At 40.6% G+C, this 14357-nt stretch overlaps 1 protein-coding gene across 1 annotated transcript in view; it reads right to left on the bottom strand.

Moving 5' to 3' along the window:
* Positions 1 to 9238: 9238 nt before the first annotated feature.
* The window catches only part of COQ3 (coenzyme Q3, methyltransferase), a 21482-nt gene continuing 16363 nt past the window's right edge, over positions 9239 to 14357 (bottom strand). The window contains exons 7-8 of the mRNA XM_044917209.1: positions 11506 to 11665; positions 9239 to 10106 (exon numbers count right to left, since the gene is read on the bottom strand). Coding sequence (XP_044773144.1) covers positions 9889 to 10106; positions 11506 to 11665 — 378 coding nt within the window. The 3' untranslated portion in view covers positions 9239 to 9888. The remainder of the gene's footprint in view (positions 10107 to 11505; positions 11666 to 14357) is intronic.

Genomic DNA, 14357 nt, shown 5'->3' with positions numbered 1-14357 from the left:
TTTATTTTTAAATGTAAAGTTTAAAATAATGCAAAAGAACGATAATGAACTCTTCTGTTACTAAAATCCAGCGTACTTGGGGCGCCCGGGTGCCTCAGTCAGTTTAGTGTCTGACTCTTGATTTCTGCTCAGGTCATGATCTCAGGGTCCTGGGCTCAAGCTCCCCCTTCAATCTCTGCACTCAGCGCTGAGTCTACTTGTCCCTCTCCCTCTGCTCCTAACCCCGCTTGCACTCTCTCTCTATACATCTCTAAAATAAATAAATAAAAATCTTGAAAAAATAATCCAGCATACTTGTCAAAAATAAATGATGAGGCTTGAGAAGTAGGCAGGACTTGGTAGCCATGTTAAAGGATTTAGGTCTTTTACCTTCAGAGCAATGAGAAACCATTGAAGGGTTTTAAGAAGAGGTTGGGAGTGGGTTTATCAGTGAGGTCCCCAACGGGAAGCAGATGGCCCCCTTGAAATAAGATAATTTGAGGAAGATTTATTTACAGGAGACTATAAAAGTATGGGTATAGGGAACCATCCAATTAAAGCCAACAGGTGGGTAGGTAGAGCAAGAAAAGGGAACTCAGGCTGACAAGGAGTGGTTAGTCAAAGAGGGTAAAGTCATGGAAATAGAGGAGAACGTTTAAAGGAAGGAGGTCATTAACAATGTCAACGAGCGAGATAAGAGCTGAAAAATGGTCTCTGGGTACAGTCACATGGTCAATCTGTGACTTTGGTGAGAATGGTCTCAATGAAACAATAATGGAGGGGGGCCAAGCAGAGTGAGCCGAGAAGTGAGAGAATGACGAAATGGAGACAACCCTTTTGATATGTTTGGCTGTGGTGTGGAGGGGAAAAAGGATACACATCATCCTGTCAGCTTTCCAATTATCCATTGTGAAATCAACTGAACAGTGGGAAGGCCTTTAACAAATTCTCCAAAGCAACACAACTACAAAGAATGGCTCTTTGTGGAGTCTTAAGCTTACCTACAAAATGACTCTGTTAACAAATCATAATCAAACAAAATGTTCAACCTTAGTACCCAAATGGCGCCCCTGTTTTCCAAATCCAAACATGTTCATCAAAAAATAGAAAGTTTCCTTAAGATCACAAGTTGCAATGATATTGACATTTTCATCTGAGAGCACTCAGGCATGATTTAGGGGAAAGACAACGTGATAGCATTTCTAGGGCCTCAAGTATACATCCAGACATAAAATAAAAGATTTTTTTTTTTTAAGACTTTATTTATTTGTCAGAGAGAGCACAAGCAGAGGGAGCGGCAGGCAGAGGGAGAGGGAGAAGCAGGTTCCCCGATGAGCAGGGAGCCTGATATGGGGCTCGATCCCAGGACCCTGCGATCATGACCTGAGCCAAAGGCAGATGCTCAACCGGCTGAGCCACCCAGGCGCCCCATAAAATAAAAGATTTAAAGACAATTCTTTTGTGATGTTTTGTCTTCAGGAAAAATATAGAACACACAAATACAGCAATGTTTTATATGCCTGCATGGCACTTATTTTCCCCAGAACATATCAACTTTGGGAAAAATCAACGCTTTTGTAACAACTGCAGTTGCTTTTTATTCTAGTCTCTTAACCAGGCTAGTTTCTAGAATCCTGCTTCCAGAAGGCTCCTGCAGGTTCCCAGGGGGTTTTGCATATATGTGCTGGGTGCTGGATCCCACTGTTCCTTGCAGAAGTTTTGGGAAAAGCTACACCCCTTGATCTCTCTGTTACCACCTGCCTTGCCGTGTGACCCTTCCTACCATCATTCATGGCTACTTCTAAGTGCCTAAAGTTTTGCTCTCCTAGTGCTTGTAGTCCTTTGAGCCAACCTCAGATGGTCTAGCAGTTTTTCTAATTACAGCCCCCCTGAGCAAGGGGGTCAGGGTCATTGCCCAGCTTCCCGTGGTTGTTCCCCTCACCCCAAATTAAGATTGCCTGCAAATTCAACTTCTTGCTCTCTGAGCCTTGTTCTTTTTCGTTCTAAGTCAGGTTTATAGTCTCTTTTGCTGGACCATTAGTCATAAAGTCTCCATCATTATTTCTTGCAGGGCATTCTCATGAACCCAGAGTTCCTGAGGGAAGGTTTGCAGATGAAACTCTCCAGCATAGCCCTAATTGCTAGATTACTGCTTTTCAAAAGTTGGTAGTTCTCAGAATTAATAATTTTCAGCTGGGTAATCCTCACTCTACAAATATACACTTAAAAAAATTTGTAGTATCTTTTTGAACCTATTTCTCCTGAAATTTGGTTGAAATTGGCCTGAAAGATCAAATTAGATTATACAGAGAGGCACGAAATTTTCATCTTTTCATTCCATTGGAAGTCAAGAGAAACAAAGTAGTTATTACTGAATCACCCTGAACTTCCAGCACTTAAGAATGTATTTTTAATAACTGAAAGTTAGTGTTTTTTCTCTAAAATAAATACACTTGTTTGGAGGACTGCTTTTTAATCAATTCCATTACATTGGTCTTACATTACTCTTTTATACCAACACTTTTTTTTTTCCTAACAGAATGAGGAAGCTTTGTTTTGGTAATAAAACTACTAGAATTCGGGGGGGGGAAGATGGCGGAGGAGTAGGGGACCCTATTTCAACTGGTCCCCGGAATTGAGCTGGATATCCACCAGACCACTCTGAGCACCCACAAAACCAGCCTGAGACCTAAGAAAATCTGGATCTCTACAAACAGAATATCGCAGGCGGTTGGTTTTGAGGTACCAAGCGGAGAGCCATGATTCTGCGGGCAGATATCGGAGGATAAATGGCGGCGGGAGGGTGCCTGGCCGTGGGGATCCTGCACCGCCAGTGAGTGACAGCCTCGCGCGCTGTGGACCGGGCACAGACTCGCAGACCAGTAGCATCGGGAAAGGACTCTAGGGCAACCCTGGGGCAGAAACCCGCAGCAGCGGGATTGCACCTGCGAACTGCAGCCCCAGAGGCGGAATCCCAGAGTGGCGGGGTCTTGCGTGTGTGCACATGCGCGAACTGGGAGCGGCTGGCGGTTTTAGAAGCACAAAGGGCAGAGACATGCCCGGACCTGGAGGCAGGACTGGGGGCGCTGCGGAGGGGTGCACAATCCAGGCCGCTGCAGTTTATAGCAGCACGGACAGAAATGGAGACAGTGTGGCCCGGAGAGCTCACTGAAGAACAGACAGAGGTCTCTCTGCTCTGAGGCAGAGGGTTGGAAACGGTCTCTTCTGCTCTGACTCATGGAAGAGACGCAGAAAGCCGCCAGGGAAAGCTGCAGAGAACAAAAGCCCCAAAAACTGATTCCCACTGAGCCCACCCCCCACCACAGGGGCGCAGGGCAACTCCGCCAGAACAGGGTTGCCTGAGTGACAGCGCGGCAGGCCCCTCCCCCAGAAGACAGGCTGGGAAAACAAGAGGCCAGCAACCCTAAGGTCCCAAGAAAACAGGTGCATCTTGCTGGGGTTCTGGTCAATAATTTGGACTCTATACATTCCCTCAAACACCCATCAGCAGAATGACTACGAGGAGGAGCCCCCAAAATAGAAAAGACTCAGAGATTATGATTTATGCTGCAGATTTACAAATAGATGCAGATATAACCAAGATGTTGGAGATGGAATTCAGGCTAGCAATTGTGAAGACAATAGCTAGAATGGAGAAATCAATTAATGGCAACATAGAGTCTCTAAGGGCAGAAATGAAAGCTGAATTGGCAGAACTTAAAAATGCTATCAATGAGATCCAGTCCAATCTAGATAATCTAACAGCTAGGGTAACTGAGGCAGAAGAGAGAATAAGCGACCTGGAAGACAATATAATAGATAAAAAGGGAAAAGAGGAGGCCAGGGAAAAACAACTCAGAATCCATGAAAATAGAATCAGAGAAATAAGTGACACCATGAAGCGTTCCAATGTCAGAATAATTGGAATCCCAGAGGGAGTGGAGAGAGAGAGAGGGCTAGAAGATGTATCTGAGCAAATCTTAGCTGAGAACTTCCCTAATCTGGGGAATGAAACAAACATTCGAGTCCTAGAGGCAGAGAGGACCCCTCCCAAGATTAAGGAAAACAGGCCAACACCCCGGCATGTAATAGTAAAACTTGCAAATCTTAGAACCAAGGAAACCATCTTAAGGGCAGTTAGGGGGAAGAGATTCCTTACGTACAGAGGGAGGAACATCAGAATAACGTCAGACCTGTCCACAGAGACCTGGCAAGCCAGAAAGGCCTGGCAAGACATATTCAGGGTACTAAATGAGAAAAACATGCAGCCAAGAATACTTTATCCGGCAAGGCTTTCCTTTAGAATGGATGGAGAGATGCAGAGCTTCCACGGCCGGCACAAGTTGAAAGAATATGTGACCACTAAGCCGGCCCTGCAAGAAATATTAAGGGGGGTTCTATAAAAGGAGAAAGACCCCAAGAGTGATATACTACAGAAATTTACAGGGACAATCTATAAAAACAACATCTTCACAGGCAACATGGTGACAATTAATTCATATCTTTCAATAATCACTCTCAACGTGAATGGCCTAAACGGTCCCATAAAACGGCACAGGGTTGCAGATTGGATAAAAAGACAGGACCCATCCATATGCTGTCTACAAGAGACTCATTTTGAACCTAAAGATACATCCAGACTGAAAGTGAAGGGATGGAGATCCATCTTCCATGCCAGCGGACCTCAAAAGAAAGCTGGGGTAGCAATTCTTATATCAGACAAATTAGATTTTAAACTAAAGTCTGTAAAAAGAGACACAGAAGGACACTATATCATTCTTAAAGGGTCTATCCAACAAGAAGATCTAACAATTGTAAATATCTACGCCCCCAACATGGGAGCAGCCATCTACATAAGCCAACTGTTAACCAAAATAAAGAGTCATATTGATAACAATACGTTAATTGTAGGAGACCTCAATACTCCACTCTCAGCAATGGACAGATCATCCAAGCAGAAAATCAACAAAGGAACAAGAGCTCTGAATGATATATTGGACCAGATGGACCTCATAGATATTTACAGAACATTCCACACTAAAACAACAGAATACTCATTCTTCTTGAGCGCACATGGAACTTTCTCCAGAATAGACCACATACTGGGTCACAAATCAAGTCTCAACCGATACCAAAAGATTGAGATTATTCCCTGCATATTCTCAGACCACAATGCTCTAAAACTGGAACTCAGTCACAAGAAAAAAATTGGCAGAAATTCAAACACTTGGAAGCTAAAGACCACTCTGCTCAAGAATGTTTGGGTCAACCAGGAAATCAAAGAAGAACTTAAACAATTCATGGAAATCAATGAGAATGAAAACACGTTGGTCCAAAACCTATGGGACACTGCAAAGGTGGTCCTAAGGGGGAAATACATAGCCATCCAAGCCTCCCTCAAAAAAATAGAAAAATCCCGAATTCACCAACTAACTCTACATCTTAAAGAACTAGAGGGCGCCTGGGTGGCTCAGTTGGTTAAGCGACTGCCTTCGGCTCAGGTCATGATCCTGGAGTCCCAGGATCGAGTCCCGCATCGGGCTCCCTGCTCGGCAGGGAGTCTGCTTCTCCGTCTGCCCCTCCCCCCTCTCATGTGCTCTCTCTCATTCTCTCTCTGAAATAAATAAATAAAATCTTTAAAAAAAAAAAAGAACTAGAGAAAGGCAACAAACGACGCCTAAGCCATGCACTAGAAGAGAAATAATTAAAATTAGAGCAGAAATCAATGAATTAGAAACCAGAAACACAGTAGATCAGATCAACGAAACTAGAAGTTGGTTCTTTGAAAGAATTAATAAGATCGATAAACCACTGGCCAGACTTATCCAAAAGAAAAGAGAAAGGACCCAAATTAATAAAATTATGAATGAAAGGGGAGAGATCATGACTAACACCAAGGAAATAGACACAATTATTAGAAATTATTATCAACAACTATATGCCAATAAACTGAGCAATCTGGATGAAATGGAGGCCTTCCTGGAAACCTATAAGCTGCCAAGACTGAAACAGGAAGAAATGGACAACCTGAATAAGCCAATAACCAGTAACAAGATTGAAGCAGTGATCAAAAACCTCCCAAAAAACAAGAGTCCAGTGCCTGATGGATTCCCTGGGGAATTCTACCAAACATTCAAAGAAGAAATAACACCTATTCTACTGAAGCTGTTTCAAAAAATAGAAACAGAAGGAAAACTTCCAAACTCATTCTATGAGGCCAGCATTACCTTAATCCCCAAACCAGGCAAAGACCCCATCAAAAAGGAGAATTTCAAACCGATATCCCTGATGAATATGGATTCCAAAATCCTCAACAAAATCCTAGCTAATAGGATCCAACAATACATTAAAAGGATCATCCACCACGACCAAGTGGGATTTATCCCCAGGATGCAAGGGTGGTTCAACATTCGCAAATCAATCAATGTGATAGAACACATTAATAAGAGGAGGGAGAAGAACCATATGGTCCTCTCAATTGGTGCAGAAAAAGCATTTGACAAAATACAACATCCTTTCCTGATTAAAACTCTCCAGAGTATAGGGATAGAGGGAACATTGCTCAAGTTCATAAAATCCATCTATGAAAAACCCACAGCGAATATCATCCTCAATGGGGATAAGCTGAGAGCCTTTCCCTTAAGATCAGGAACATGTCAAGGATGCCCACTCTCGCCACTATTGTTCAACATAGTACTAGAAGTCCTAGCAACAGCAATCAGACAACAAAAAGAAATAAAAGGTATTCAAATTGGCAAAGAAGTCAAACTCTCTCTTTTCGCAGACAACCTGATACTTTATGTGGAAAACCCAAAAGACTCCACCCCGAAATTACTAGAACTCATCCAGCAATTCAGTAATGTGGCAGGATACAAAATCAATGCACAGAAATAAGTTGCTTTCTTATACACTAACAACGCAACTGTAGAAAGAGAAATTAGAGAAATGATTCCATTTACAGTAGCACCAAAAACCATAAGATACCTCGGAATAAACCTAACCAAAGAGGTAAAGGATCTATACTCTAGGAACTACAAAACACTCATGAAAGAAATTGAAGAAGACAAAAAGCATGGAAAAATATTCCATGCTCATGGATCGGAAGAATAAACATTGTTAAAATGTCTATGCTACCCAGAGCAATCTATACCTTCAATGCCATCCCGATTAAAATTCCAATGACATTTTTCAAAGTGCCGGAACAAACAATCCTAAAATTTGTATGGAATCAGAAAAGACCCCGAATCGCCAAGGAGATGTTGAAAAAGAAAAACAAAGCTGGGGGCATCACGTTGCCCGATTTCAAGCTATTACAAAGCTGTGATCACCAAGACAGCATGGTACTGGCACAAAAACAGACATATAGACCAATGGAACAGAATAGAGAACCCAGGTATGCACCCTCAACTCTATGGTCAAATAATCTTTGACAAAGCAGGAAAAAACATGCAATGGAAAAAAGACAGTCTCTTCAATAAATGGTGCTGGGAAAATTGGACAGCCACATGCAGAAGAATGAAACTCGACCATTCTCTAACACCATTCACAAAGATAAACTCAAAGTGGATGAAAGTCCTCAATGTGAGACAGGAATCCATCAAAATCCTAGAGGAGAACATAGGCAGTAACCTCTTTGACATCGCCCACAGCACCTTCTTTCAAGATACATCTCCAAAAGCTAGTGAAACAAAAGCAAAAATGAACTTGTGGGACTTCATCAAGATAAAAAGCTTCTGCACAGCAAAGGAAACAGTCAACAAAACAAAGAGGCAACCCACAGAATGGGAGAAGATATTTGCAAATGACACTACAGATAAAGGGCTGGTATCCAAGATCTATAAAGACCTTCTCAAACTCAACACCCAAAAAACAAATAATCAAGTCAAAAAGTGGGCAGAAGATATGAAGACACTTCTCTGAAGAAGACATACAAATGGCTAACAGACACATGAAAAAATGTTCATCATCATTAGCCATCAGGGAAATCCAAATCAAAACCACATTGAGATACCACCTTACACCAGTTAGAATGGCAAAAATGGACAGGGAAAGAAACCACAAATGTTGGAGAGGTTGTGGAGAAAGGGGAACCCTCTTACACTGTTGGTGGGAATGCAAGTTGGTACAGCCACTTTGGAAAACAGTGTGGAGGTGCCTCAAAAATTTAAAAATAGAGCTACCCTATGACCCAGCAATTGCACTCCTGGGTATTTGTCCCAAAGACACAGATGTAGTGAAAAGAAGGGCCATATGCACCCCAATGTTCATAGCAGCAATGTCCGCAATAGCCAAACTGTGGAAAGAGCCGAGATGCCCTTCAACAGATGAATGGATAAAGAAGATGTGGTCCATATATACAATGGAATATTACTCAGCCATCAGAAAAGATGAATACCCAACTTTTACATCAACATGGATGGGACTGGAGGAGATTATGCTAAGTGAAATAAGTCAAGCAGAGAAAGTCAATTATCATATGGTTTCACTTATTTGTGGAACATAAGCAATAGCATGGAGGACATTAGGAGAAGGAAGGGAAAAATGGGCAGGGGGAATTGGAGGGAGAGATGAACCATGAGAGACTATGGACTCTGAGAAACAAACAGGGTTTTAGAGGGGAGGGGGGAGGGGGGATTGATTAGCCGGGTGATGGGTATTAAGGAGGGCACGTACTGCATGGAGCACTGGGTGTTATACGAAAACAATGGATCGTGAATCACCACATCAAAAACCAATGATGTATTGTATGGTGACTAACATAACATAATAAAATTAAAAAAAAAAAAAACTACTAGAATTTGGACTAAGAATCTAACTTTTAAAGGGAGGCCAATGGAAGCTCCTAATTTTTAGCACCTTAATTACACAACAGCAACTGAAGTTAAAATTCCTCTTTTAATTCTTTAAATTTCAGTTTCCTCCCCTATAATGCCGCTGAGAACAAGCAAATGATAAGCTAAGGTGGATGGGAAGTGTTTGCCTGAGGAGCTAATTCTAACAGACACTGACAAAGGAATACAGGAAACATGAGTGTAAAAGTGAAAAATGATAGGAAGTTAAAAAGCTGACCTTCCACCTGGGTCACACACATTCAATCCATGTTTGTCACACTGGGTTAACAGCCTCTATGAATGTCTTTATATAGAGCATCTGGACTTTCAGAAAAAGCCAGGGACTCACATACTTCAAGAAGCATAAAAATACATTTCAAGTCAGTCCCTTCAATTATAAAAATGTTAGCCAAAGAAGAAAATTTCCATAACTGAATTTTTAATTGAGTTTTAAAAAGTCCTTTCTACTTAAAAAAAAAAGTCACAATAAAACATTTATGGAACTGTATAGAAGTATGTCCAACATCATCCAAACTTCTTGATTTTAATGTTTGAATCCAAACGCGGCATATATTTAACAATCCATTTGCTTTCCAACATACTAAAATTTAAAGGAAAAAATACATTTTGTCTTCCCAAATATAAGTGGCATAAAACTATATTTGGTTTTCATAAGTCAGAAGCATAACTGCCTTTAGCTAAAACCTGATAAAGAACATAGATAATGCAGATTCCTTTAAATTAAAACACATTTTGGCATATACATATGTGCATACATGCTGGATGAATATATATAATCTGTAAAGTGAAGTCAAATATGCATACCCTATTTATAAAACAAAGGCTGAGGAATTTAAATGCCCAGATTACACAATACCTTGCCAAAACTTTTTATCCACAGAATAATCCCTTGAAAGTGGCTATTAGATGAAACAACCAAAACTTTTATCCAAGGTTTTAGCCCTTTTTGTTGACTTTCTTTTCTTCACTATCCTCTCACAAATGACAAAGTGTATGTTTTTCACATATGTAAACGTCAGACTTTCAAGCCATATTATACATAGTCCTTAGAAACAATTCACTTCTTCAGCTCTTCCTGCACACCTGGGTTGGTAGAGTCTTTATGTCTGAGCTCTTCTGTTTCCCCCTTGAAAACAAACTCAGGCACTGGGTGTTCCTGTTCTGTGGACTTCACAGCATGAGCTGCATAGTTCAGGCTGGTATTTTCACTCCAATGCCAGTATCCTGAAAAGGGGTTGTAGAGCATTCCTGTCACAGTTTGAACTGACAGACCGTCTGAAAAAAACAATCAGAAAGAGTGGATTTAATATGTAATTACTTTCCAAATGCCAAGATTCTAATGCGACTCTATATTAAAAAAGGATTCCTGGGACGCCTGGGTGGCTCAGTCGGTTAATCGTCTGCCTTCAGCTCAGGTCATGATCCCAGGGTCCTGGGATCGAGCCCCGCATCGAGCTCCTTGCTCAGCGGGAAGCCTGCTTCTCCCTCTGCCTCTCCCTGCCTGCCCCCCTGCTTCTGTGCTCTCTCTCTCTGACATAATAATAAATAAAATCTTAAACAAAAAATAAAAAAATAAAAGTAAAAAAGGATTCCTGACTCAATAGGAAAAAATACTGTGTAACCAAGTACAGATCATGCTTTACTATATATAGCATAGAACAGAAACTCTAAAGCAGACTGCTTGGGTTCAAATCCCAGGCTGGCACTTATTAGATGGTGACCAACATCAAGTCACTTAACCTTTCTGAATCTCAATGTTCTCACATGTACAGAACATATAGTCCTAGAGTTGTTAGATGATATATGCATATAAAGTAGCACAGTGTTCAGAATGGTAAGTATTTAATAAACATAAGCTTTTATTAGAAAATATCCGCCAACAAGTGAATGTTCCTATAAAGCATCTTACAATAATTTTTCCTACTCTGTTTTCAACAATGTTACTTGCAGAAATCCTTAGAACTTCCTCCATTGCCTTGGATTAATACTATTCCAATATTCCAAATCAAGTTTACTGATATACTGTTACGTGAACAAAAAGCCTGACACATACATGAGTTAAGTACTCGGCAGGAATACCAAACACCAACTAAATGTTATTACTTGATAGGAATTCACCATATCAATCAAGAGCTCACGATGTATAAAGCGGAGCTAGGCACTGCAGGGAGAACAAAAAAGAGACAGTCTTGCCTCCACAGAGCTGACGGGCCAGATAAGGGCTTAAAAGAACCATAATATAAGGCATGCTATAAGTAGCATAAAATACATAAAAAGTGACAAGGAAGTTCCAGTGTACCCGAGTATGGAGGAATCAGAAAAAATAATATGTAAAATAAGCTGATATATGCAGGACCTCAATAGGACCAACTGAGGATGTGTAAGTAATAGACATTTGTACCTCATCCTTAAATAAATAAGGACTAAGCAGCCCAAAAGTATTCACTGATCATCTGTGATTTGCTTGGCCCTGGGTTAGGTGCCACAGGTGAGAGAGAATGGTATCTAATACCTAATCCTAACTTCAAGGAGTTTATGATCTAGTTGAGAGATGAAACCAACATCCAAAGAATAGTGGCCCATTTAATTAAGTGCCAGGTTGTGTGATTAATAATTATAGATACATTAAAAGTTCAGTAAGGCTGTGAAAAATGTTAACATTCTTAATACTTACTTGATTCCAGAATGCTCTCTAGCTTTTCAGGTGAAACAAACTTCTCCCATGTGTGAGTACCTTTTGGTACAATACCTGTAATTTGCTCTGAAAAGACAATTCCCAAGGCATAAGACAGCTGTGTTTTGTTGATTGTAGTAATGAATAAAGAACCACCAGGCTAAAAAAAAATATATAGACAGAAGTACCATTTTAGATGTCAGGAGTATCAGTTGGGTAAAGCTTGGCTTCCCCCACCCTCCTTCCTTCCAAATAATTTATGTGTAATTAAGATACATGAATATAAATAAAGTATAATTTACCAAAATGGTTTTTTTCTTTTGGGAAATCCATTATTAAAGGCAGTCTACTACAGATGTACTCACTGGGTTTATGCAATAGTGCTTACAACTCTTAAAATCATACTACTGTGACATATTATATACTTGCTTTTGCACATATCAGATACTTTATAATAAAAATACAGAAATGAGATGCAGCTACTCTTCCTTGTTACATGTCCACATTTACAGTCTGACGTGTGTCAACACTGGTTTCTCTTTGGGTGCGGAGTCTAACTTGTTTCATGCAGCATACAGCGCCACATCTTGTGCAGGTGAGTAATGCCAGTAAGTGTTCTCTGACAAAAACATTAACGGTTGAGGCTTGAATGTTTTTTTATATTGTTTTGATTTCATTAGTATAAAGAATATGAAGAGATCAAGATAAGCACTTAGATGAATACAAACCATTTATGGGTCTAGTTAGTCTGCCATTTCTTTTTTTTTCAAGATTTATTTATTTATTTGAGACAAAGCACACATGTACAAGGGCTAGCACAATTGGGGGGAAGGGAGAGAGAGAGATTTTCCAGCAGACTCCCCACTAAGTGCAGAGCCAGTCGTGGAGCTCTATCTCATGACCCTGAGATCATGACCCAAGCCGAAACCAAGAGTCAGACACTCAACCAACTGAGCCACCCAGGCACCCCTAGTCTACCATTTTTTAGCGGCTGTATTTATGGTGTTTCCTAAATTTACTCCCACAAATGGCAAAGATTAATGTCACTTCCCTCTTCTACATATTCTCATCAGACTAATGGGGATAAAATGCCAAAGATTCATTCTAATAATTACCTGTGTGTGTGTGTGTGTGCAGGGAGAGAGAGAATATATCTCCAAAACCAAAAAGAAAGATGAGATCCTGAAATACTGCAATGTGCCCTTAAATTAAAAACTGAAACATAAGGTATTATTTCATGACATATTGTAACTTTTCTAGAACTCTAGTATTCTAAAATATCTTATTAAGAATCACTTACATGTCAATTATATCTCAATAGAGCTGGGGAAAAAAATCACTTATGAATATCTAATCTATGTCCTACAAAATCTTACTCTAAGAAAACAGTGGTGAGCAATGGTTATTTTCTTAATAGGCTTTCCATTAATGCAAAAATTAGTTTTAAATTCCACAATGCTAGCATTCCTAATATGTGTGAAAGAACTTCCATTCATACATACTGACTGACACACAACACAAAGAGTAATAATTAAATTTTGCTTGTAAAATAGAAGCTAAGCCTAATAAAACTCATTTAAGAGGAAACACCAAGAAACTGTTACAGAATGAAGGAGACTAAGGAGACATGGCTACTAAATGCAATGTAGAATCCAGGGTTAGATCCTGAACAGAAAAATGACATTAGTGGAAACACTAATGAAATTTAACAAGGTCTGTAGTATAGTTAATAGTATAATGTCAATGTTATTTCTCAGTTTTGAGAAATGTACAATGGATTACATACAGGGCTAGGACTATGGTGAGGCAAGTGAGATGCCTAAGGAACAAAACTGAAGGAAGCACTCACTTTCCAGAGTGTGCAAATGCAGGGTTGGCACCTAAGCCTGAGTGTCTCCTTCACCCTGCCCTGGCATTCCCCTGTGGATCTACCTGACCTGGAAAGTGCCCCTCTAAATTAACCCCCGCCCTGCCACACCCAGCAGGCAGCCTTGGTGAGGATCAGCATTCCCCCAAAGCAATGACTGCCCCATCACACCTAGTGGCAGCCCCAGGCAGGACCAGGGCCTCTCCAAAGCAACTCCTTCCCTGCGGGAAGGATGGGCAGCCCCACACACCAGCATGTGGGCAGCAATTACAGCTGAGCCACTCTGACAGCATGGCTGGGAAGCCGCCCTGTATACCAGTATACTCACAGAAGTCACAGCTGGTCACTGCACATAGCTGGGCTGAGGCTCAGCCCTGCCTACCACTGCTTGCACAAAGTTACAGCCCAGTCACCACAGACGGACACACAGAGCCCAGAATGTCTGGTTCTGGTGACTGGGAGGATGGCACTCTAGGGCCCCAGATGATGCCTTCTAACACAAGGCCACTACTTTCAAGACCAGGGTACATAGCTGACATACCTAATACATGGAAACAAACACAGAATATGAGGAGAGAGAGGAATATGTTTCAAATGAAAGAACAAGCTAAAACTTTAGCAAAAACAAACAAACAAACAAAAAAACTAAACAAATGGAGATAAGCAATCTACCTGATAAGGAGCTCAAAGTAATGGTACTAAAGATGCTCACCAGATTTGAGAAGAGTGGATGAACTCAGTGAGAGTTCAAATCAAGAAAGAGATAGAAAACATAAAAAAGAACCCATCAGAGATGAAGAATACAATAACTGAAATGAAAAATACACAAGGAAATCAACAGCAGATTAGAAGATGCAGAAGAATAGGTCAGCAATCTGGAAGACAGGGTAGTAGAAAGCACCTAAGATGAACAGCAAAAAAGAAAAGAAAAGAAAAGAAAAGAAAGAAAGAAAGAAAGAAAGAAAGAAAGAAAGAAAGAAAGAAA

The sequence above is a fragment of the Neomonachus schauinslandi genome, chromosome 8, assembly GCF_002201575.2.
Source record: "Neomonachus schauinslandi chromosome 8, ASM220157v2, whole genome shotgun sequence".
NCBI classification, from domain to species: domain Eukaryota; kingdom Metazoa; phylum Chordata; class Mammalia; order Carnivora; family Phocidae; genus Neomonachus; species Neomonachus schauinslandi.
Note: the sequence above shows the minus strand (reverse complement) of the source record. Positions and strands in the feature narration are given on the sequence as shown.